At 41.5% G+C, this 23,801-nt stretch overlaps 1 protein-coding gene and 1 long non-coding RNA gene across 2 annotated transcripts in view; one reads left to right on the top strand and one right to left on the bottom strand.

Moving 5' to 3' along the window:
• LOC115030590 (uncharacterized) overlaps positions 1 to 23,801 on the bottom strand; it is a 129,525-nt gene that overhangs the window by 32,109 nt on the left and 73,615 nt on the right. The window contains exon 2 of the long non-coding RNA XR_003836171.2: positions 16,149 to 16,254. This is a non-coding gene — a long non-coding RNA (uncharacterized LOC115030590). The remainder of the gene's footprint in view (positions 1 to 16,148; positions 16,255 to 23,801) is intronic.
• Col25a1 (collagen type XXV alpha 1 chain) overlaps positions 1 to 23,801 on the top strand; it is a 411,050-nt gene that overhangs the window by 379,354 nt on the left and 7,895 nt on the right. Inside the window, exons 28-37 of the mRNA XM_021157594.2 lie at positions 318 to 380; positions 981 to 1,031; positions 3,051 to 3,077; positions 8,209 to 8,244; positions 10,138 to 10,191; positions 15,245 to 15,298; positions 16,674 to 16,700; positions 17,642 to 17,695; positions 21,778 to 21,855; positions 23,615 to 23,653. Of these exons, the coding sequence (XP_021013253.1) occupies positions 318 to 380; positions 981 to 1,031; positions 3,051 to 3,077; positions 8,209 to 8,244; positions 10,138 to 10,191; positions 15,245 to 15,298; positions 16,674 to 16,700; positions 17,642 to 17,695; positions 21,778 to 21,855; positions 23,615 to 23,653 (483 nt within the window). The remainder of the gene's footprint in view (positions 1 to 317; positions 381 to 980; positions 1,032 to 3,050; positions 3,078 to 8,208; positions 8,245 to 10,137; positions 10,192 to 15,244; positions 15,299 to 16,673; positions 16,701 to 17,641; positions 17,696 to 21,777; positions 21,856 to 23,614; positions 23,654 to 23,801) is intronic.

Below are 23,801 nucleotides of genomic sequence, written 5' to 3'. Positions count from 1 at the left end.
AGCGGAACTAAAGTCTCACCTGCACTATTTAAAGTGAGCACAGCATTTAAAAAATAGCATTATTCATAATCCAGTGTATTTACTGCTGTAAAATCAAGCTCAGCGTAGTTTCTATTTACTTTGTATTTCACTCTACATAGCACCCATAATCCTTAGAGTTTCTGTAAATATTACTGCTTTGAACTAAAATGTGTGGAGATAAAGCTTCTTATGAATTATGTGCATAATATAAAATTTCAAGGGAGTCGTGGTTTCAGTTGTCTTTTAGACCCTGGAATTAACCTTCATGCTAAACTCTGTTTCCTGGTTATTTGTAGGGTGCCAATGGAGTAAAAGGAGAGAAAGGAGACTCCGGTTTGCCAGGTCCTCAGGGGCCTTCTGTAAGTCAACGGGGCAACCTTTCACCTTCACGTGGGATGGTCCTTTGCCTAGATCCCCCTGTGCCAGATGGCTAATCATTAGTAGAAATCTGTGTGGTGGATCAAACTATACATGCTATAGGTTGGTCTTACACTTCTGAGATGCACAGTCTCTCCCTGTATGAGTTTGAAGCAGTTTTGCAGAGCTCTGGGGAGAAAAATCAATGGATTTCTCATAATGCTTATAGGGAAGGCCTGGTGAAATAAGAACTCACGTTCTCTTTTTCTCCAGAGTCCTATTTGTGCTTGGTGAAATAACCGAGGGTTTAACTGTGGTTGCAGCATTGTAGAATTTCTCAATAATCAGTTGCTTCCTTTCCTTTTAATATAGTTTTGATTTATTCTGGTTTCAGAGAATGGCTGCAGTGTTTGAAGTTATTTGATTCTCATAGAGGAATTTCTAAAGCCAGAGAGTTGAGCATATCACTCCTAATTGTGTCCTTTCTCCTCTGTGACTATTGATGGCATTAGCAGAGCCCTAGACCAAGACCCACACTGGACTGCCTTATCTAAATGAAGTAACCATATCCATGTTTGCCTTTTTTTTTTTTGAACATGCAGATCATAGGCCCACCAGGCCCTCCAGGTCCCCATGGCCCACCTGGTCCCATGGTAAGTTTCCCTTGTCTCTGAAATGTAATCGTTTACCTATGAGTGTCTATGAGTTCAATAGGACAGAGGATGAACCGAGTCTGCTTGCGTTTTGTACCTGCTCTCTGTGGAGGGGACAGAAAAAACGAGGTACTCCGGCTACTTTTCTGTGCTGCCTTTCATTCCACTAAACACATGTGTTAGAGAGAATGAGACAGAGCTGCGGAGAGACAGATCTGGCAAGCTTTACCCCGACACTGTATGAACACGACAAATCATTTTAACCGGTCGCTGCTGTAGTCTGTTAGTAGAAAGTTAAAGCAATAATGGAGCCAGTGAAGAACATTTCTAACCAGCTCTGACGCTTAAGACCCTTCACTGAACTATCCGATCAGGATATTTGTGTAAAACAGTGTGATGAAGTCTGAAGCTGGCTTCCACAGATCATGTAGGTTACCGGATCTTTTCTTTTCCTTCCATGTTAATGGCACTTCTGGTGATTCATTGAGCCGGGGCAGTGTTTGCTGCCGTTGTCTCCCAGCAAGTGATGGAAACAGCAGCCCTGACCTTGTAGAACTTCCAGTGGGAATGGCAGCTATGAAACAAGTGTGATTCCCTAACTGTTGGAGTACCGACAGTTGTGTTTAGGCTAGAGTATGGACAGCGGAGTGTTTCGAGTGCTTTTGACACAGCAAGGAACACAGCAAGCAGGCTCTAGTGTTACACTCATCTCTCGGGTGTCTTCATACACCGGAAGACATCAATAAAGTAGATTAAGTCAATTGTGGCCACAGTTGGCTCCAACTGCACTCTAGAGGGGGCATTGTGGGTATGATCCCAGCCACACAGGGTAGCCTGGTCACCCAGGACATACTAATTGCCTCCTTTCTTTGGTAAACAATTTCAGTTAACCTTGTTCTCTTAATAGGAAACAGTTCATTAAGAATTAATTAAATGGCATGTTCTGGGATTTCTGTACCCTTTTTACTTTAAGTTAGAAGGTTAAGTTAGGAAATGCTACATCGTGTTCAAATGATAAAGTTAATTAGCTTAAAGGAATTTTAAACCATTGTTAACAAGAGCTAAGAATACTCAGTAATGAATACTTCCCTCAAAAATGTTTATCCACAGCTTATCAAAAGGGAAAGCATTAATGTAAACTTATGAAATAAAAATCTCGGCATACATAGACAGTTATTTTTTGCTCTGTTTTATTCCACTGATGGATATTTAAATATGCATCTCCCTGAATAGCTCATTAGACTCTGTAAAAGTTCAAAGCAATCCACAATAACCTTCGGTTAATTTAAATTGATAATTAGCTTCTATATTTGTATTTTCTGCAAAATAACGTTCTTTTAATCCTGATTCAAGCATTTATTATGACCTCCTTTCCTTGATAAACAACTATTAGAAGAGCCTTAGCGGATGCATTTTCTGTAACAATAAATACAATCCAAATCACAGTGCTTAGCCCTCCCTGATGAATGACCCCCAGACTGCCATGCTTGGCCGTCATCTTCCATCTCCTTGAGATTCTTCAACACAGTGGCCATGAAGAATCACAGACAAAGGCCTTCTCTTTCTTCCTATTCAGGCTGTGGGGATGCTGTTTTTTTTCCCTCTAAATTTCTGACTTTTAGGTCCTACGTCTATTCCATAAAAATCCATGAATCATCTCAAATATTCTCCACCAGGTTATAAAATGGAAATTTGAGAAGTACCTGTAATGTAAATACAAAACAGGGGTTTCTCTTTTTGCCTAATTTTTTTTTCCGTGAAAACCCCAGCAGTTTTCTCCCTCTTGTAGGCATTTAACAGACAGAATTGCTCTTAATGAATTTCCTATTACAGAGCAATCCAAGAGCTGGAAGGAACATTTGGTAGGTAATAAATAACATCCCACTGACCTGCCTCTGGCTGTAGCTCAAACAAGAAGATTCTTGTTTCACATCTCATTTTATACTTGATACAATACTCACTTCTACAAGGAAGCAATGAGTCAGGTTTTAATTAAAGCTGTGCTTTTCCCATTTCTAGGGGCCCCATGGACTTCCTGGACCAAAGGTACCTGCAACTCCCATGATTATTTGATTTCTGTTTCCTTGATGGTCACGGGCGAGCATGACGGAAGCATGTCTGTCCTGTCTTGTTTGTTTGTCAGGCCATGTTGACAGTCTATAAGCCTTTAAGCATCCAGATGTTTAACTCTCACAATACAACGTGGCTCACACTGAGTTTAAGCGCTATTGCCTGGCAATAAATCATTCCTCATTTTGCTTTTGCCCTTGTCACTTATATAAGTTTAAAAACAAAACAAAACAAAACAAAATACACGATATATTAAAATCTTCCATTTAAGGGGTCACCTAATGGAAATATCAGACTGATCTGGGAGCTTTTGCTTTCTAGCTCTATGTTTGCTCTCAATTGCAAGACTTGTTTGCCGAATATACTCCTGCGTCTTCATGCTTCGGCTACCTAGCTTCTCCGTTTTGTACTTCCGATGGTCACCATCCAGAATAGGATAGGGTCTATCGGCTGTGATGTCACAGGCTTTATGTGACTGCAGAAAAGAGCAGAGAATTAATCCTCCGTGACAGAACTTGTACAGCTTACACTGGGAAGACAGTCTCTGCCTGCTCTTTACTTTTACAGAGACCTAGAGGGCACCTTGGGATGCAGTGTTAGTACTGGACAATCTGAAAATCCAGAGCAGCCATCCTCTCCTGGGGATTGGCAAGGCCCCTGGCTGGCTCTCCCAGCTATAGCTGGTTGCCAACCATACTGACTTAACACAGGAATCATTGAGTTCCCTTTTCAGGGTCAGGCAGGTAACCCAAGAAGGGGAAGAGATGACACCTCATTCTTCTTAGAATGTTTTACCTTCAGGCGAAGCTGATGGAGAGAGTTATCAGTCGTGACAATGACTGAGAGGAAAGCCACCAAGACTCTTTTAATTCTGTGGTGTCTGAGGCAAACCATAACCATTGAATTAGGTGATGCCCAAGATCTTTTTGATACAGAAAATGAAACTAGGTATTTTGTCCACAAAACAGTTGTTGACGTTATTGTTTCAACAAAGTATAAAATTGAAAAGACCTCAGATGACCTGTTAGCTGCTTGACTTTGCAATTGATAAGCTACACAGACTTCGTGTATTTCACTTATTTAATGCAAATTACCAGGAATAGATGATGGCCAATGAATAATAGAAGTGGATACAGATTTGAAATGTGGTCTCTTTACTACTGGATTTGACTGTTTTTAAATTGAACTTTGCAGTGTCCACCCATTGATGGGTGACTCCCCATCAAAGAATCCCATGGCCTGCTAAGGCTACCTTCCTGTTCATCATCTTAAAACCACACACGAGAAATGTGCTCGCATGTAAAGCCACAAACCTCAATTACAGCACAGTGGTTACCAAGCCATGGAAGGCCTCCGGTGCAATGATGACTGTGGCACTGTGACCTCAGGAATAGACCTGATCAATTATAGCATATTTAGGGTTTCAACTGTGGCTACAGCACAGGCTCCTATCCCCAAAAGTCTTCAAAGTCCACTCTGCTACACAATGTGTGGAGCCTCTGAAAGTTTAAATATATAGCATGGTTTCATGGGTGCATCTGCCTCAGTGTTTCTCACAGTTTTAGGATGAGCATTTTCTTCTAGACAGATGTTAATTATACCCACCCCTGTACTCGAAGTATGAGACTCTAGACTGTGCCTAACAAGCAGCACAGTGCTTTTCACCATCAGGCAGACCAGCTGGCACTTTACAGGTTAAAAGTCCCTTCAGCCAATGTGACCATGACCTATGGAGGTCACTGCATAGGCAGTGAGGTCACCTTCCTTTTCAGAGTCTTTCAGTGTTTTCTTGACAAATTAATGTCTGTAGTTAAGAGCTGAAAAGTGTGCATGCCCAAGCTTTCTCTGTCCCGGGCATGCTATTTCTGATAGACAATAGGCATGTTATATCCTAGGGTTTTTACTAAAGCGAGTTTGGAGGATTTATCACTCATTGGGGCTCTTGTAATGTCCTCCCATGTTAAACTGTATCCCCTTCATTCTTAGACAGCACAGGCAGTTAGGAAAACTACTTTCAAGTTCTTTGGTCTTCCTAGTCTCTTCTGGGACTGTCAATTTGTGGTTTACTCTATTGATTAATCCATGTAGGGACCTGACTTGGCAATGTCAGGAATGAGAATTTGCAGAATGGCATTACTTCAGACATCAGCATCTACATTTTTCAGTCCGTTCTCCTGGGCTAAATGCTTAAAGGCTTAAAATGTCTGTCTATAACACTGTCCTGCATATTCCAGTTTTCCATCCCAGCAGAGTGAGGTTTTCCTACTGATCCCCTTCAGCATCCTCCCTCTGATCGCCTTTGATTTGCTTAGTCAAAACAATGGAGCACTGACTTCCTTGATGCAGAACTCCAAAGTCCATGAGGTCAGCTGTACGTCTTTTGGTGGTACTCAACACATCGAGTGTTCTGCTTTCTTGATTATTATTTGTCAGAGTTTTAAGTTGGGTTATTAACTGATGCAAAACCAATGTAGCCTCACTCTGCTGTCACCTAAAACTGGAATCTGCAAATGTTTCGGAGACTGGGTCTCTTCTCTCACAGTTAAACACCCATGATAGCAAACAAAATTGGCATTTGCTTTTGCATTTAGGGTGAACCAGGGTTAAATGGTGTTAAAGGATTGAAGGGTGAACCAGGTCAAAAGGGTGACAGAGGACCCCTTGGTCTTCCAGTAAGTAAAGACAACTTTCCCTTTCAGTGCCAATCTCGAGAATTTTTTTTCTTTCTATCCAAAGTACCAGCTCTGATTTGCTCAGTAGCAGTCTTACAGTTGAGAGCCCTGTCAGTAGAACACATGGTGTGTCAGAGCAGAGCACAGCCCCGGTTTGTTTTCCCCGATGTCTCGACCTTGTGCCTGAGGGTGACCACATAACAAACAGCGCCAAAACGTTGCATCCCTATTCAATTACATACAGGCCAACCTTGCTCTTGTGGGGCTGACAGACAAATTCTGCCATCATCTCTCTCTAAAAAGTGATGTTTATTGTTTCATAACTTCTCCCAAATATGGCCTAATAGAGGTTAAGACCCTCTCTCAATTGCCTTGATCTGCTTGGATTCTAACCGCTGTCGCCCCCTGTTGGTGGCAGGTATGCAATTGGCCATCATTGAGGTCAGTGCTGTGGCTCCTTTGTGTTCTATATGTTTTATGTTGTTCGTTTGGAGATTCCCTACAGTGAGGGTCATGGGACAGTAGTGGGTAGTGACAGAAGTCATCTGCATTCTAACAAAAACAGTGGGTTTTATCAATCCATATGCCTTATGCCAATCATCTTCCCACAACAACTTTAAAGATTTTTTTTTTAGATCATTGTTATGTAATGGCTTCATTTCAGGCTTTTGATATGTCATTTATTCAGTAAACGCAGACACAATTGGCAAAGAATACTGTAGGTTACATTTGTAAAATGTGACAAAACAAATAACAGAAAATAGTTCTATATTTGAGATGTGAGATAAAACATGCTGGTTGATGGGAGGTCTCCCGTTTCTCCATGGGTACGGTGCCTCCATGATTCACACAATAGCCCATGATTTATCAGTTAGACACACCAGGTCTCTCGGATACATTCCCTTGTTGAGTGAATTATGTCACCTCCGTATTCGAATTTAAGTTAAACGGTGCCAATGGGATCCATGGATTAGAGACATAAAATCCCCAAGACACTTGTTAGCCACTAGTTCTGCATCCCAGTTGGGTAGAAAGTCTTATGATCAACATAAAATTTATCACTTTAACATTTACCTTTAAGTTTCAAAATAGTGACCAAAGAAAAAAAAGTCAAAAAAAAAAAAAAGAAAGAAAGAAAGAAAGAAAGAAAGAAAGACTTAGGGAACTTTGCATTTCCTAATCTTTTAGTCCTTTATCTAAACTAAACTTCCCCCTACTGTCAAATTTAGGGCTGTTTTTTTTTACAGATCGTATAGCCAAAAGTTATCATTAAACAGGCAATAGCCATACCTGCTGTTTAGAATCATTGCTACCTGAAGCTGTATTTTATACATGTATAGCACTGATCATGACAGGATCTTACTAAAGGAATTTTTAAGTAAAAAAAAATAAATAAATAAACAAACTAAAAATACCCCAAGTCTATGTGTTGTCATCACTGGCAGCTGGAATTTTCTTCTTTCGTTTTTTTTTTTTTTTTTTTTTTTTTTTTTTTTTAATTAACTGCACCTGAAGCATGGAGCTGAACAAGCCCTCTGCAGCCTGGCCAAGAGAATTTCAAGTGCTAACACGAGGTCTTCTCAAATGTTCCTTGGTCTAATCTGTACCTTTAAAGCAGTATTGGGAGTTTGCTATAGACGAGCTTAACCAAGAACAATGATGGTTTCTCTTGCAAAATAGAAAGCGACATTTTTTTAAAAAAAAAAAAAATCTCAGTTGGGTAGCCCTCAATTCAAAATAAAGGCATGCATTAATCTGAGGAGTTGGCTTTTAAGGCATTTCTCATGCAAACATCAATATAAAGATTATTTGAACTTAACTGAGAGGCAGACTGGGAGTTATTTTAACTTGAGCCCACATAGTCTTTCTTTCTTTTTTTCCCCTTGTTCCTAGCAGGCCCTCTAGTGGCAACTAATGTGAACTTTGGGTCCAACACATAATGTGCGTATGAACTGAAGCCATTCCAAGATACTAAAGCACAGCATTTTTTGTTCATAAAGTCGCCTTAACAGCCATAGCCAGAGATCTAGAGTCCTATACTAGGAGATCGCCACTGTTTTCTCTTGAGAATCTAAAGAAATATGAGTAATAGTCTTTAGAAAGGCATTTCATGTGGACGTATAGCTAGGAGCCCCCTTACTGTATATTGTCAGCAAGTACTTTGCAGCCCACTGAGAAAACCCTCGTTCACCAGCTTTTTAGATAAGAATTTCCTGGTAGAAATGTCACTAAATGCGATCATCTGTGGGGCATGTATTGTCACGTGACTTTTTTAAAAACTAACTATTTGTAGCAATGTGATATTCATCCCAGAATCCTGTGAGTGTGTATTGCGTTGTTTGAAGTGTTGCATTTGTTCATCAGTGCCTCATACTAATCTCTGTTCTTGTCATTCGTGTTACACCCACCAACCCTGACACCAACCCCGATCCCAGGGGGCATCTGGCTTAGACGGAAAGCCAGGATCCCGGGTGAGTCGGCCCTGCGTCCTGCTCCGACGTGCTCCGTGGATGTGAATCACGTGCTGGGAACGAAAGACCCCTTCGTTCCTTGTGGTCTTTCCAGATGATGAGGTGTCACTTAGGGCCAGAATCAGAGGGGGAGGTAGATGAGGATGATGGAGAGGGAGACCGGAGGAGAGAGAAGGGGTCGCAACTCGAAAGTTTAGCCTGGGCTGCCAGAACATTTTCAGAAGCCCAAGCTTGAGGGTAGATAATTTACTCAGTGAGAAAATGACCGCTCCAGTTGCCTTCTGTGTCTCAGCAACCTGAAACAATTCATAAAAACCTTCCCAAAATCCCACGGGGCCCTGAAGTGGCAAAAAATGAAGGAGTTTAACTTGCTTTTCCTTTACATTTATGTCCATCTTCGAAATGTAATCTCTTCCATAAAACTGACTTCCAAGTCTCTATTTGTGGAAATGAATCGTGTGTCTTCCGCCATTTTTATCACTTCTTTTTGGCAGTTCTGCCTCTTAAATTTTAGCCATGATCTCTCAGTATTTAGAAGCCTTGTAGAGGTGAACCTTGAGTTGAGACAGTAAGAGCATGATTAAGATAAAGAGAATTCCCTCACCTGAGAATGCATTTGAAACTCAGAATAGTTCCCTATCCTGTGGTTCTAACAGAATCCACCAAACGGCTAGACTAGCAATGCGAACCCAGAGACAAGTGAAATGAAATAATCGTACGTCTACAAATATGATTTTGCATTCTGTGCGTCTTTAAACTCAGTCTTCCTGACAAATATATTTGAAGTCCTTATCTCATTTTTTAAGACTCTAAATCTGAAAATTTTCAGTTCTAAGAATCATCAAGCAGGGTTTTTTTTCCCCTCCAGACCCCAAAGTTCTTACATTCTTTTGTGTGTTATTTTATCTGCCACAGAAACCAATTATGCTTGCAAGCTGTAGGGAGAGCCTAGAAGAACAGTCCCCTCACCCTGTGAGCCCTGCTGTCACAAGCGCTACAAAAAGTTGTCTTAAAAGTTAACACTAAGCCAGGCGTTGGTGGCGCACGCCTTTAATCCCAGCACCCGGGAGGCAGAGGCAGGCGGATTTCTGAGTTCAAGGCCAGCCTGGTCTACTGAGTGAGTTCCAGGGTAGCCAGGGCTACACAGAGAAACCCTGTCTCGGAAAAAAAAAAAAAAAAAAAACAACAACAACAACAAAAAAAAAAGTTAACACTATTCTTTTTCATATACATTCCATTCAAATGGCTAAAAATCAAAGTTTGTGAGCTTTGACTAGAGTTGTCAGTGACAATGGTGAGAGGACCTGGGAAAGATGATAGAAAGAAAGGACAGTTACACTTTCCTTGTTAGGATTATGGAGACAAGGGGACAGAGAGATGGCTCAGCAGTTAAAGCAGCTAAGATCTTGCAGATCAGCCAGGTTCAGTTCTCAGAACCCTCATGGTGGCGCCCTAGCTGCTCCAACTTCACTTCCAGAGGATCTGGTGCCCTCTTCTGGTAGCCAGGCGTACTGCAAACACATTATGTCCATGCATACATGCAAAGCCCTCACACATACATACAAAATAAAAATAAATCCGGGGAGGAAAAAAAAAAAGATGAGGACAAAATGAAGATTCTTCATCTGAGAAGAATAACTATGAGATATAGCTTTTCTGTAGACTCTTCATTGAAACATGCAGTGAGATACTTTGCCTCTCTTGCATGGATTTCTCAAAAACAACTGGCATGAAAAACCATTAAGAATAGAGTGCTTTACAATCAGATGTGTTATCCTAAGACATCTGCATGCATCCTTCTCCCCAGCAAGCAGAGCTAATCAGAATCCCTCTTCTTGCAACCCCAGTCTCTCACCTGGCTCATAGTATTTTATTCTTATCTTTGTTTTTTAGGGTGCAGATGGTCCTATAGGACCCCACGGCCCTGCAGGACCCAAAGGAGAAAGAGTAAGTCCCCCTTTGGGTTGTCACACTTAAGTTGAGAACTGGAGGAAGGAAAGCATGTCTTCTCTGTATACGGCTTTCTCAACCTGTTCATTTTCCCGGAGAGACGGGGGACTACCTAGTAGTAAATGAAAACATTGCCCATTTGAAGTACTATTTAGAGTCCTAAGACTAAGAAGAAAAGTACGTGGAATCGGCCTGCCTTAATGCAAACAATGCATACATTTACATAGCTAAAGTAAATAGCCCCCATTATTCCTTCTTAACCCATAAGGAAGATATTTTCATTGGGCCTTCATCCAGGAAGTTGAAGTCAATGGGCTAAAACCTCCAGAACTACATATTCTGGTTGATAATCTTAACACAAAGCTACTGTGTTCATTCTGAGTACATTGTAATGTTTTTCCAAAGGAAATTAGGAAACCTACGTAGTCTTCTCCACACGGTTACCTATGTTCTCGTTTTTCTTTCGAGGGTTAAAGAATGACCTGTTTTTCTCTAAGCCATAAGGAAATGATTTGGTGCGTTACAAAGCAAAGCCCTTTCACCAACCTCACTATCCTAGACCAGGTTTCCATATCCCTAGGAGCAAAAAAATAAAAGGTAGACATTCAGCGGAAGATGAATATCTGACACACAAAATATGCTGCAGCCCCGCAGCTACTCGTGTGTCTGGAACTTCTTCCCCCTCTTGGTTTCTCACCCACTTTTTCTTCTCTTCACCTTGGAAAACTCCAAGAGTGTGTGCGTGTGTGTGCGTGTGTGTGTGTGTGTGTGTGTGTGTGTGTGTGTGTATTGTGTCATCAATTTCTCCAGCATACACTGTGCAAGGTAAAATACGCTGAGTGTGAGCACTTCACAATGTTGGCACAATTCACTATGCAGGTTTGTGGTCTTTTTAAAATAAAGGTTTTCATCAGAACAGGCTAATTTGATTTTAAAGAGAGGGCCTGGGTAGTAATGTCTCTGACATGCCTTCTAATTTCCTAGTCCTGTGTTCTGTAAAGTAAATTCATGCATGCCATAAATGCTTATCAGATATGACTGTGGATAATGCAGTCCGTTGGGGGTGAAAGAAACACTCCTCCTACTTGAATAAATCCCTCTTTGCTAGTTACCCTGGTACATTGAATAATACCATTATATTCATTATATTCATAATCATCTCATACACTTCTATTAATGCTCATGAGTATCGACCCATAGATAAACAGTGCTTCAGGTGAAGCATCTATTGTCTTTTTTATTTTTTTCTTTTACTAAAAATAGATTCTCTTCTCACCCAGTCCATCCTGATTGTGGTCCCTGCTCCCTGTCCTCCTCCCAGTATTCTTCCTTCCTTAACTCCACTCCAATCCAGGTTCATTCCCTTTCTGTCTCTCATTAGGGGAAAAAACACTTCTAAGAGAAAATATTAAAATATAACAAAATAAAATATAAGATAAAAAAATCACATCGAGGTTGGGCAAAACAAACCAACAGAAGGAAGAGAGACCAAGAGAAGGCACAAGAATTAGAGACCCAGTCCCACTCGGGAATCCCATTAAAACACTAAACTGGAAGCCATAACATCAGTGCAGAGGGCCTGGTGCAGACCTGCGCAGGCCCTGTGTGTGCTGCTTCTGTCTCTCTGAATTCATATGAACTTTGCTCTGCCGATTCAGAGAGCCTTGTTTTCCTGATGCCCTCCCTGTCCTCTGGCTCTTTCACTTTTCTACCTCCTATTGCACCGTATTCCCTGTGAGCAGAGGGCAGGGATTTGATGGAGACTTCCCATCTAGGGCTGAGTAAGGAAACATCTCTTTCCGTTAATCTAAATGAGTTTATATTGAGAAAGAAAGAAAGAAAGAAAGAAAGAAAGAAAGAAAGAAAGAAAGAAAGAAAGAAAGAAAGAAAGAAATCTGCAAAATATAGCCGGAGAATAAGGCCAAAGTCAATCCAAATACTATAGACTAGACCCCAGTGAAGACTGGCTTTATCCAAGAATTCCAGAAAGAGATGAGTCCTTAAGAATATATTATCTGAATCTACTATTATTTCTAAGATCAAACCAACAACTTCCAGTAATTAGGTTCATTAAAAAGTACTTCAAAGCTAAGAGCGTCCTTGCTGCTGATATTCATTTACAATCGCTGTATGAAGAAACTCAGTCCATCCTAAAATTGGATCAGCAAGGCTCAGGAGGTCCGTTGGCAACGTGCCCCGGGGTCTCAAGAGGGTTTGCTGTTTGGTAAATCAGCTGCTACTTCCGATAGCTCCACCGTGTCTCAAGGGTATCCGGTGTCAGCACTGGTGCAGAATTAACCAGAAGAGCAAATGAAGTCGCTAAGAATTTCTGAACGCATAGTTGGAAGGCAGGTGCATGGGGTGTGAAGTGCTACACTTGTGTCTCCCTCAAACCGGATCACGTGTCAGCGTGCTCCAAGTGCCCTCGGACTGAGTGCTGGAGCAGAGCGTGAGCCTCGGAGTTAATGGAGGTGCCATCTGGAGTCTCCTGCAGATGTTTCTGATTTAGAGCAGAAAGAGTGGGCAAAGGCAGGGTGTTCTAGAACTGGCCCTTGGTTGCTGGATAAAAATGCAGCCAGCCTAAAAGAAATGATGCATTTCCGGTGCAAAGTTTCTCAAATACATGACTAATGCATAAGCATGCGGCTCTCCGTGCTCCCTGCCTTCCACTGATGCTTTCATCTGCGTAGAGGACAGGACACTTGAAGCCATGCCTAGAGTCCTCCTCTGATGTTCCACCAAACAACACATTTTGTCCTTTAAGCTGTTTTGGATCTTTAGATCTGTGTCCCCAGAGCCGAGAGCATACAAGTGGTTTTCATTTCAAATACTGATTTCTTCCTCTGGCCTTAGAGTTCTGTAGTGTTTTAAGTTTGAGAGGAGCAAGGATGCTTTGGAACCCCTTAATCTAGGTGGGGGGAATACTATGCATACAAATCCCTGGCTTACTAGTTCATTTCTGAGGGTATCCAAGATACAACCACTGGGAGTGGTGCTTTGATGCTGAGGAAGAGCTCATGTGGCCTTAACAAGAGAGTAGTGTCTAGTTCCTATAACCAAGAAGGCCAAAGGAGGAGTCTGTGCCTTGCTTCTATCCAGGCAAAATCCTAGCTGTAGATCCAGGGGGTCACCCAGGGGGACTTGTACCAAGGTTAGGGTTCTCCCCTAGAGAAGGAGAGCCACCACTGCAGGAAAAGTGCCTTTCTTAGAGCTTCCAGCTGGGTGTCCCCACTGCCTCCATGGCCAGCACTGGCTCCACATCTCATGGTGCCCAGCTGTGAGAGACAGGCTAACCTGAAGGAGAAGCCCTGCAGACCAGCCCTGGAGTGACCACTAACCATATTTCCATACGCCCCAGTGTGTGCCTTTTAAAGACAAAGCAAACTAAGGTTCTCAGGGGAGGCAGGAGAAGGGAGGGCAGCAGGAAGCTCCACGGTGTTATTTAGATTAGACCCAGGCTGCTACTGTCCAGTTAGTTTGCTTGCTTCTGTGAACACTGCCTCTGACCTCTACTCCCAACATACTAGTAAAATACACAACACACACACACACACAAAACACACACATACACACACACACATGCATGCAGGCAGGCAGGCACCATTTTAAAACTCACAAGTAACACTGCTAAATCCATCTGAAAGAATCAATTTTAAACCAGCATGCTTTAAAGCTTCCATTAAAAATATGACCCTCACTGTACAGCAGCTCGCCCTGGTGACATTAATTATTTAGCACTGTATAATGTCATATATTGCTATCATGTACAGTCTTCAGGACAAGTTTCACAGAACATTTATCGCTGTTTTATTTTATGGTAAATGTAATCCAAACACAGAAGGATTGAGAAATTTCCAAGAGTTCTGGGGGCCTCACCTCCAGAAAGAGCCAGAAATATAATTCAAATTTAAGCTTTATTTCACTGACAGCCTGGCCACTGCCCTGCATACCACAGGGTACCTGGCTTCTGTCCACTGGTTGGGTGCTAGTATCTGCATCAGGCTAGGTTAATTATTTCTATCCATTGACCACCTCCACTAAGCCTGATTCTGCACAAGCATTCTGGAGAAACCCTGTTGCCAACCCTAGGAAATGGACACAGAGTAGGGAAAGGGGGTGTGTGACACATCATATGCTCACTGAAGGCAGAAACGTTTTTTTTTTTTTTTAATCTTTTTCAAAAAGAAAACAAGATGTGCATAACAATGTATGAGCCAACAGGATTCATGTATCTAATTACTATTTACTAATATGCTGGGTACTACTCTAACACTTGGTGGATAGGATGGGGCTGAAGATGGGGGTCCCTGGAACTCCATTGTGCCCATTCTAGTGAGAGCCACAGACAGAAGCTAACAGTAACACGCGTGTGGTGTACAGCTGCAGAAATGGAGAGGGTGGTCAAGGAGGTCCCTCCAAAGAGGGACCTGACTTAAAAAAAAAAATCATATATAAAGAGAGAGAGAAAGAAAGGCGACAGAGGCCAAATATCCCCCATCCAAAAATTCAAACTATGAATCGCTCTAATACCTTTGAGCGCTAACATGACACCACAGCTGGAAATTCTACTCCTGGCCTCATCTGACACATTGCTGTAGAAACATGGGCACAAAAATAAATAATAATATATGAAATTGACCTATAAGGTACTTCTATAAAACAAATGTATTTTGTAGTTAGTGTTATGCCTCATCCTCAAGATACCAAATCCAAAATCAGCTCCACTTCAAAGTATGTCAGGTAAGGGGTAGGGCCTACAGGTTAAAACAAATGGCAGTGCTCTACACAAATGCCAGAGGGAGCCAAGTACCGGCCTTCAGACATATGGCAATCCTTTCGTACCGCTGGGTGGTGGCTGCTCTGTCCTTTCAGCAGTCATCTGGCAGCTGTGGCCACGATGGGTGACTTTCACAGCTTCGCCACTACAGTCTGGAAGGAGTATGAATTGTGGGCATTCTGATAGAACATTTAAATGGCAGCTTGCTCTGTGAGCTGTATGGGAATGGGAGGGGCTGTGTATGACTGGAACTTTCTGCTTTTTTCATTTTAGGGAGAGAAAGGAGCTGTGGGAGAGCCTGGACCCAGAGGGCCCTATGGGCTGCCTGTGAGTTCACTGTCACGTGATCGCTACCACCCGCATGTTCCTGTGACCTACCACTGACATGGTTAATTAACCCTTCCCGAGTGGACAGACTAATCTCATTATAGGAGCAAAGACAGTCCAGTGAATACTCTCAGTACAGAGCATTCTGTGCTACAGACAGATCATACTCAGCCTCAAATGATCTCTGTATGTAGAGACATTCCCAGGCATGTCATGCGACTGTAGAGCAGAGATTAGGGGATCGACAGCACTAATTAAAAAGCAAGATCCCACCTAACAGACAGCAGCCTTCCTTATGCCATCAGAGTGGACATTCAGAATTGGCACTGCCTTGAAGGGTCGCCCATGCCAATTGGATGTGAAAGCTTCATTTATAACAACCTTGTCTATTCTTACAGATTATTAGCAAAATATTTATCTTGCTAGTGAAAATTATAATCCAAATTAAATTGATATTCATGATGACAGTGTTTCTGACCTTTCTAAGAATTTGTGAGGACAAATGATCTTCAGAACATAGAAGGTTGGCAGAGTTCTGTCTTCTAAAATTCTGAACTATGCAGAACCAAACTGAAGTCACAGATTTCTACAGAGATGATTTGTACAGTGATTCAGTGGAGTAGGACCCAAAGTAGCGTGCATTGCATTTAGGCTTTTAGCTGGCCTGTGATTTCCAAAGGCTTTTTGCTAACGCAGATAATAAACTCCATCCACAATCACGTCCATGCTTAAAGGGATGCGGATTTTGAAATAGTGTCAAAGTGTACTTAAGGAAACAGAGTAGCTCTTGGGGACTTTGGATAGAGCAGAATCCGATACAGTGTTACCAGCACCATGGGGGCAAAGTTACCATCTTGTGTCTTAGACCAATCCTCCTTGGAAATTCTTCTACAACGCTCACTGCAAAGCAGCTTCGGAGGTTATGTTCACACTCTGAGCATCTGGCCAAATTCAACCTGTGTTGAGTGATAAACAGTTTTTAGGTTCCGCATTAACTTAAAGGCTAACTGAACTGTCAAACTAAACGAGCATTGGCATACATCTTCCATCGGTGTTGCTGTGTTTTGTTAACTTAAACTTTTTTTTTTTTGCCTTGTTTTTACACTTCCCTCTTGAGCAGCCAAGCCAAAGGGCAAGCCTAGAGCCTGAGCAAAAGCATCTATTTACCAGAATAAAGAACTTAAATTCCTCATGCCCTATAACTTCAACTAACAGTCCCCTCACTTGATTAAAGAAATGTCACTAATGGAGAAGCCCTTCCACATCTCGAGCATAGACGTTTGAATACTAATGTTGCATGCCCAGATCGGCCTTAAACAAGAACCTACTGGTGAAACTTAGGAACGCTAATGTAGCTGCTATGGTTCTTTGGCAGGGCAAAGATGGAGAACCTGGTCTTGATGTAAGTAATCTGTACAGCAAACATCCTTTAATGATAATAAGGACAATCAAAGGTCTCCATCACCAGCGTCACCAAGAATATACAATATTTTGTCTATGTATGCACATGCACATGCACGCACACACACACACACACTTACTGTGCTGTGCACATACACAGCAATATAAAAATACACTAGTAATTGCATAAGATAATTGAAGGAGAAATAATTCATATAAAATTAGTAACTGACATTGCATAGAGGTATTTTCACAATACTTTTCTAAGTTAAGGACACTCAACATCAGCATGACCTAGTTATGGAAAAAAAATTAAAATGTATTAAATCAGTCTGCCTCTCATGAGCTGCCTCTGGGAAAGGAAGTTTTGTCAAAGCTGCTATGTAGTGGTTTTATTTTTCATTATGTCTCTATTTTCTCGTATGCTAAAAATATTATATAAAAATACACTGTCAAAAGTAATGCTTCCAGGAGCAATCACTGCTTGTCAGTGTTCTGTAATTATGTTACCAGAGTTGCTATTTATTGAGCACCTGTTATGTCTAAGCATCATTCTGGCACTTTGTATCCACCGTCTCATTTAACATCCACAACAGCTGTGTGACAGATAGCTATTAACCTTATTCTATAGTCAGGGGGACTGAAGGGCAGAGTAAGTGATTTGCCCAGACCCACACAAGTTAGTAAACACGCCAGGATTCAAATTAATATCCTGTGTTCTTTCTCCTACGTTTCTTAAAAGAAAAAAAAAAAAGCAAGAAACCTGTTGTACATAGCTCATTGAATGGTAGAAAGCGCTACTGTTCTTTGTAAATTTAAAGCTTTTATATCTGAGTTCAGACCAATGAAATGTTGTTACGATAGTGGTATTTGTTGATTTCAATGTGATTTTTGTCACAGTTTATGCCAACAGATATGTTGAGTTTGCTTCTTATCCCCTAGGGCTTCCCTGGTCCTCGAGGCGAGAAGGGTGACCTGGGAGAAAAGGGAGAAAAGGTGACTTCTCCCAGCATGCATCTCATGTGTATCTGCCAGCAGAGCTCCCAGCATGCATCTCCTGTGTGTTGGCCAGCAGAGCTCCCAGCATGCATCTCGTGTGTGTCTGCTAGCACTGTCTGCTTTTCTGCTGAACCTGCAGGCTTCCACCAGGCACCTTTCTCATGTCCATCCTGTGTTCCAAAAACATACAGATGGCTGATCTAAGGAATCAGGTCTTCAAAGAGGTCTAAAGAAGGCTATACAGCTAGAAATGAGGGCACCTCCCAGCATAGGAGGAAGAGTCTAACTCCTGGATATCAAAGCTACAGTCTTTCAACTTCCTGACACCAATTTTGTTTTTTAATATAGTGTCCAAGGGAATTGACTTCCTTTTTTTTTTTTTTCATAAAAGTTAGATCACATTGCACAAACCTCAATGGTATTTTGGCAAAGCCTGACTTACCCGCAGGCCAGGATCTCCTTTATCTTCCTGAAGTTCCCAGGAGAGATACTGATGCATGATACGTTTTGATATTTTTAAATTCAGAAGTAGAAAACAGGCTCTATCACAGAGCTCAGTGTGCCCTGCCACTGCGCAGGAGCTGCTGTGCTAGCTGTAAAGCCAACAGCTGTAGATGACTTAATGAAGACATTACTCTAAGGATTTCTTGGGACCATCAACACCATAGGTTATTAGGGGTCAATATCAAGCAATGATTTTTTTATGTCTGAAAGAAAAGTCTCAATTCAGAATTTTAAACTTCACTTTTTCTGTTTCTCTTTTGTTCTGCTTCTCTCTCTCTCCTCTTTCTTTTCTCCTCTCTCCTTTCTCTCCCTCCCTTCCTCCCTTTCTCTTTAACCCAATAGTAAATCAAGTAAGTTTTTACATTGGATGAAGCAAAAAAGCAACAAAACCTCGATAATGAAAAAAAAAAAAACCCAAAACAGATAATGAAAATCTTAAAGTAGCTGAATATCCGTTCACCCCATGATTCCAGGGTAAACCAGTCCTCCTTAGATTCATATGTGCCCTTCATATACTTAACAACTCAATGATTTTAAAAGTCTAGTAGATTCTCTTGAACAGTGAAACTCATTCCTGTTATGATACAAGACCAAAAGAGATGTTTCAAAGAAAGGCAACGGAGCCCCTGCATGTGTTTTAGGAATTAAGAGTTTCTCAGCCTCCCATTGGTAAGAGCCCATACCGTGGTCATTCCAAGCTCCGCCTTCCACATCATCGCATACCGTGAGCACCTGCGCATTCCTCTCCCACGATAAACCTTAAAATCGTCACACTGCCACCCCGAGGTGGGTGCTATATTTACCTAGTGGGTTGTATGGGTCTAAAATGTTACACAAGGAAAAAAATTTATCATGTGGTACTCAGTTTTATTATCTTTAAAGAAGTTGGAAATTATACCAGTATTGGCTCAGTGTAGAGTTCTTACTGAGCATGTGCAAAGCCCTGAGTTCATTCTCCCAGCATAGCAAAGAAAAAAAGAATGAAGAGTCTGGGGGAGAGGAGAAATTTTCATTACTGTAGCTTATAAAAGCATAAGCTGCTCACATACCCTCCCTCAGAAAAATGCTAGTCACTCACACAAAAATATTTCCACAATTATTCCAAGTTTTATATTTAGGAAAATTAGATTCTAGAGGTTAAACACTTTGTGTATATCTCTTTCATCAGTATAAGAAATGAAAATTGACAATAATTATCACATTTCAACTGCTCATACACACGATGACACATAACTTTGAAGAATATAGATTATCACTTCATTTTACAACATGCTGTTGATTGAGAATGTTGACATGTTCTTCTCTGTGATAGCATTAACATATCATTCTTCATAATGGCTCTTTTCCGTAAAGCTTGCCGTTCACTGAAATATCAACCCCAAAATCATTGCCTATCACAGTAATTCCAGTAGTCAGTCTTAAGTCCATTTGCCAATCAAGCAGTGAATGCCATTTAACCAACACCCCTGGTCGTGGTTAGTCCTACTCAAAGATGGCTCTGCTGCCTTCCGGAAGGGCGTAGCACAGGTAAAAAGTTTCTGTCCATTCACGTCATGACACTGAAGCTACTCGATGAGGTGGATGCTGATTCCTCATGAGTGAGCACTTGCTTCCAAAGGCATCGTCCATTTCCTGTCTCACCTGCTCCTCCTTCCCTTTCCCTGTCACGGCTTTGCCTTCACCCATGCTCAAGTGAACCACACCAAATTTCTATCCCCTGTATCCAAGAAGCCCAAGTGGTTTTGATTCCAAGCCCTCTGCCCCCATGTTCTTGGCACACAGGAGATGACCAAGGCAGAGCTTCGGCCCATGCTGTCAGAGTGAATGTATTAATTTGAATGAGTGTCTCATACTTTAATGCGGTGTGCGCATTGTTCTTTTTCCCTTTGAATATTCATGTTGCTTGCTTCAGACTGTTCGATTTTATTGCAACTGCCATCCAGATTGCAGGATGAATGCTCTCATCTACGTATGTATCTACGTACTGTCTTCTGCATTCTGCACAGCACCAACCAACTGCCTGTCTATACGTTTGCAGATGTCTCTGTTAATATGAACCAGCTGGGGTGCATTCCTTCCCTCCTCTCCTTTCGCCTCCTTTCCTAAATTCCTCCATCCCTAGGACCCATGCCGACATCCTACAAACCTTGACCTTGATTCCCAAATACTAATTTCCACGGCTACATTCCCACTACGTAATTATCCTGCCTACCTCATTTTAATGAGCCCAGACTGCTTTTCCTATCTGCAGCGTTGTGGGCTGGAAACTCATTTACCATTGTGAACAACAAATATTGAAGAAGACCGCCTAGGATTATCCAACTGTTTCTCCAGTTGGCATTGCTGCCGTGTATTAGAACCTGAAATTTGTGTTTAACTCAATCAGTCAAGTGTTCACTTTTATTTTTGCCAGGGAGGAAAAGTTAAACACAATAGAGGCACGTTTTAATACTGGAATGTTTTTACTGGGAATAGAGCTGCAGAATAGAGTATGATTGGACAGCCTTGGGAGAGAGCAAAGCTGTAGCCTCTCCCTCTGAGTTTGTACAGCCATTATATGTTAAAGAGTACGGAGGGTAAAGGCAAGTTAAAAGTACTCACAATTGGGTGGAGTATCCATTACCCTAAGCCCAGATCCACCTGATACCAACTGGCTTCAGTGTAACTTGTCCGCCATCTTTGCCTGGTCCACAGAACAAGTCCCTAATTCACTGTTGACTCAGATATTTTGACAGTCAGCACTGATCTGCCTTTCTGATGCATCAGCCCATTTGAAATCCTCCTTTCCTTTTGTTGAATGTCATAAATAAATAATCAATCAATCAACCAATCTATCCTGCTTCCAGAATCCATTGTCAGCATGGCAGCTTAAGTTATTTTTTTATAGCATCGTGTCATATGTACATCAGTAAACAATGGTAAATGCCTCCAGACTATTTCTAGCTAAGTCATACTTTGGATAATTTTTATTCTACACCCCCTCAAAATAAAACCTGTCTTTTATTTAAACCCTTGTATCCACAGGGGGAAAAGGGAAAGAAAGGCAAAAGGGGGCCTAAAGGGGAGAAAGGAGAACAGGGCGCTCCTGGATTAGATGCACCTTGCCCGTTGGTATGTCTAACTGATGCAACCGTCTCCAGATGTCTTGTGATGGGATGACGATAAGATGGGAGAGGAGCAGGCCAGAGGGGTCAGTAACTGCAGGTTCCTGGGAGGGCCACTTAACACAGACTTTCCGACGGTGTTCAGAAGTACAAGACTACACTGGTGTCCTTGACATCTTGTTGCCAGCCACTCAACACTACTCCATTTCTACATTCACAAACAGTGCTGGCTGTCAGGAACCTGACTGTAGGGTGTGAAGAAGAGCCAACAGCATCCCATATCCCTCCAAAGAGGAGGCCAATGGTTTCCTGTCAAAGGCTTTGTCATGATCGTGTGAAACTTCTCTGCGTGTTACTACCCCTTCTAGGCTGTTCCTCTCCCAGCTTTGTCTTCTAGTTGTCTCTTTAGCAGATTTTTGCTTTCAATGAATTCTTGGATTAGTAACATTATGAGTTAATCTTTACAAACAGGGATTCCGTGGCGTTAAGGGGGAAAAGGGGGAGCCAGGCCAGCCTGGCCTGGATGGGCTGGATGCTCCTTGCCAATTGGTACAGTATTTCTCTTTCCTACCATCATCCTGCATGCCATTCCTTTGTTTACTGTGTATTTGTCTGTATCAGTGTAAAGTGCTTCTTTCTGGAGCCAGCTTTACATGATAAACATACTACATGTGTGTGCATGAGCAGGCTCCTCCCTGGGCTCTGCATTGGGGAGAGAGCAAGCATGTATTATCAATGAGTGTATATTAATCTTCTAACATTGTTCTCACTACTATTGTGTCTATCTTATATTCTTTGGAATATTAATTTACCCAATAAATAGTCAGAGATGATTTGTAAGTTAGATAAAAATATATAACACAATGATACTGCTAGGCCAGAACTTTGGGCTTTTACCCTACTTATGTTTTTCCCTATCCTCTAAAAGAAAGAAAAGTATTTTTGTCACCCCCATGATAGTCTTATTAGTGCTTAAATAAGGCCAGTTGTACATTATGACTTCTGTGGTCAAGAATTAACCAATTTGAAGCAACACTGTTAAGAGACCATAGGAAGGAAAACCAAACTGCCCTGGACATCTAGAGATGATAACTGTCTGCAGCCCGAACCCTCTTCCTTGTCATATAACCTCTTGCCGTAATGGTCTCTCCTTTTAAAACTCACTTTCCTGACGTAGATGGGGCTCCTTCCTCCATTAGCATGAACTCAAAATCCTCCTTATACTAAAATCTAAAATTCTACTGGTTGACCCTTCTCCTTGTACCAATCTGGCATTACCAATTTCTCCTAAATATTCATAAAGCTAGAGTCTGTTTACAAATGAAAAAGGTAGTGTGAGTACAATTTGTTGAGTACAAAGAAAGATTTTTATCATTGTGTTCCACTTGGTCTGCATGGCCTTACACATGATTCTTCGGTTATAAGCATGATAAGGTAAATGTATATTTTGTAAGTGTCTTATGAGAGTGTGTTTATAGCAAAATATCCAGTCAATCGTTATAGTTAGAAATTATTAATGTGGGGTACTCTGTCTTTTGTTTGCTTGGTGTTGATAAATCACATTTCATAAAACTCTTAATTGGAGGAAAACGCATGCCTTCAACGGTGTCATGTCTTCCGGTCTCATTTGTATCTGAAGATCCTTACATGTCAGATGAAAATATACTTTGTAGCATTTAGAAGCCTACTTTCAGATTATTAACCAACTTCTGCAGACTTAGCCAGAAGCACTGATGAATGCAATGGGTGATATCTACTATAGTGCATAGCTAGACTGCCTGTGTTTCAAATGAGTATATTTTTGCAATATCTATGTACAGTATAGCCAAGTGAAAAACCCTGGAATATGGAGACCTATAAACTTCAGATAGAAATGGCCTTCCATTGATCACTGTCACCACAAACCATAGTCTATAGTGACCCTGAGAGAATGGTACTCTGACTCACTTAGTAAAGACAAGCGTGGTGTGTCCTAATGATGCTAAGAGGTACCGTGCAGGTGTGGTACCTAAAGATGGAGCTGTGATGAGCAAAACACGGGACAACTGCGCCCTGTTCATTTTCAAAATCAGACATAGCACTTTCTGTCTTCATGAATTTTCTAGATGTGTGCTTCGTCTGAGAAACATTTGACTCAGCTTCCTTTTAACCAAGAGTGGATAAAATATTGTGAGCCACTAATTAGTGTAAGATGCTTATGACTGAAGCCACCTAATAGAGATCATTTCTGAAGTCTCTTAGCATGTGAATGTGGCATCTTATTACTTGTCTAAGCCTAAGGAATTCTATTTCTTCTCTTCAAATCCAGGGACCTGATGGGTTACCTATGCCTGGCTGCTGGCAAAAGGTAGGTAGACCAAAACAAAAAAAAGAACCCTGATCTTGACCCTGTCCCTTTCCATGCAAAACAGACTTTTTATATTCAACATTCTTGAAAACTGTTTGGGTAAACAGTGCCAGCTCTGGACCATCTTTAGATGACTGTGTTTATCATT

Source organism: Mus caroli, unplaced genomic scaffold, assembly GCF_978045245.1.
Source record: "Mus caroli unplaced genomic scaffold, Mus_caroli_1 scaffold_3, whole genome shotgun sequence".
NCBI lineage: Eukaryota > Metazoa > Chordata > Mammalia > Rodentia > Muridae > Mus > Mus caroli.
Note: the sequence above shows the minus strand (reverse complement) of the source record. Positions and strands in the feature narration are given on the sequence as shown.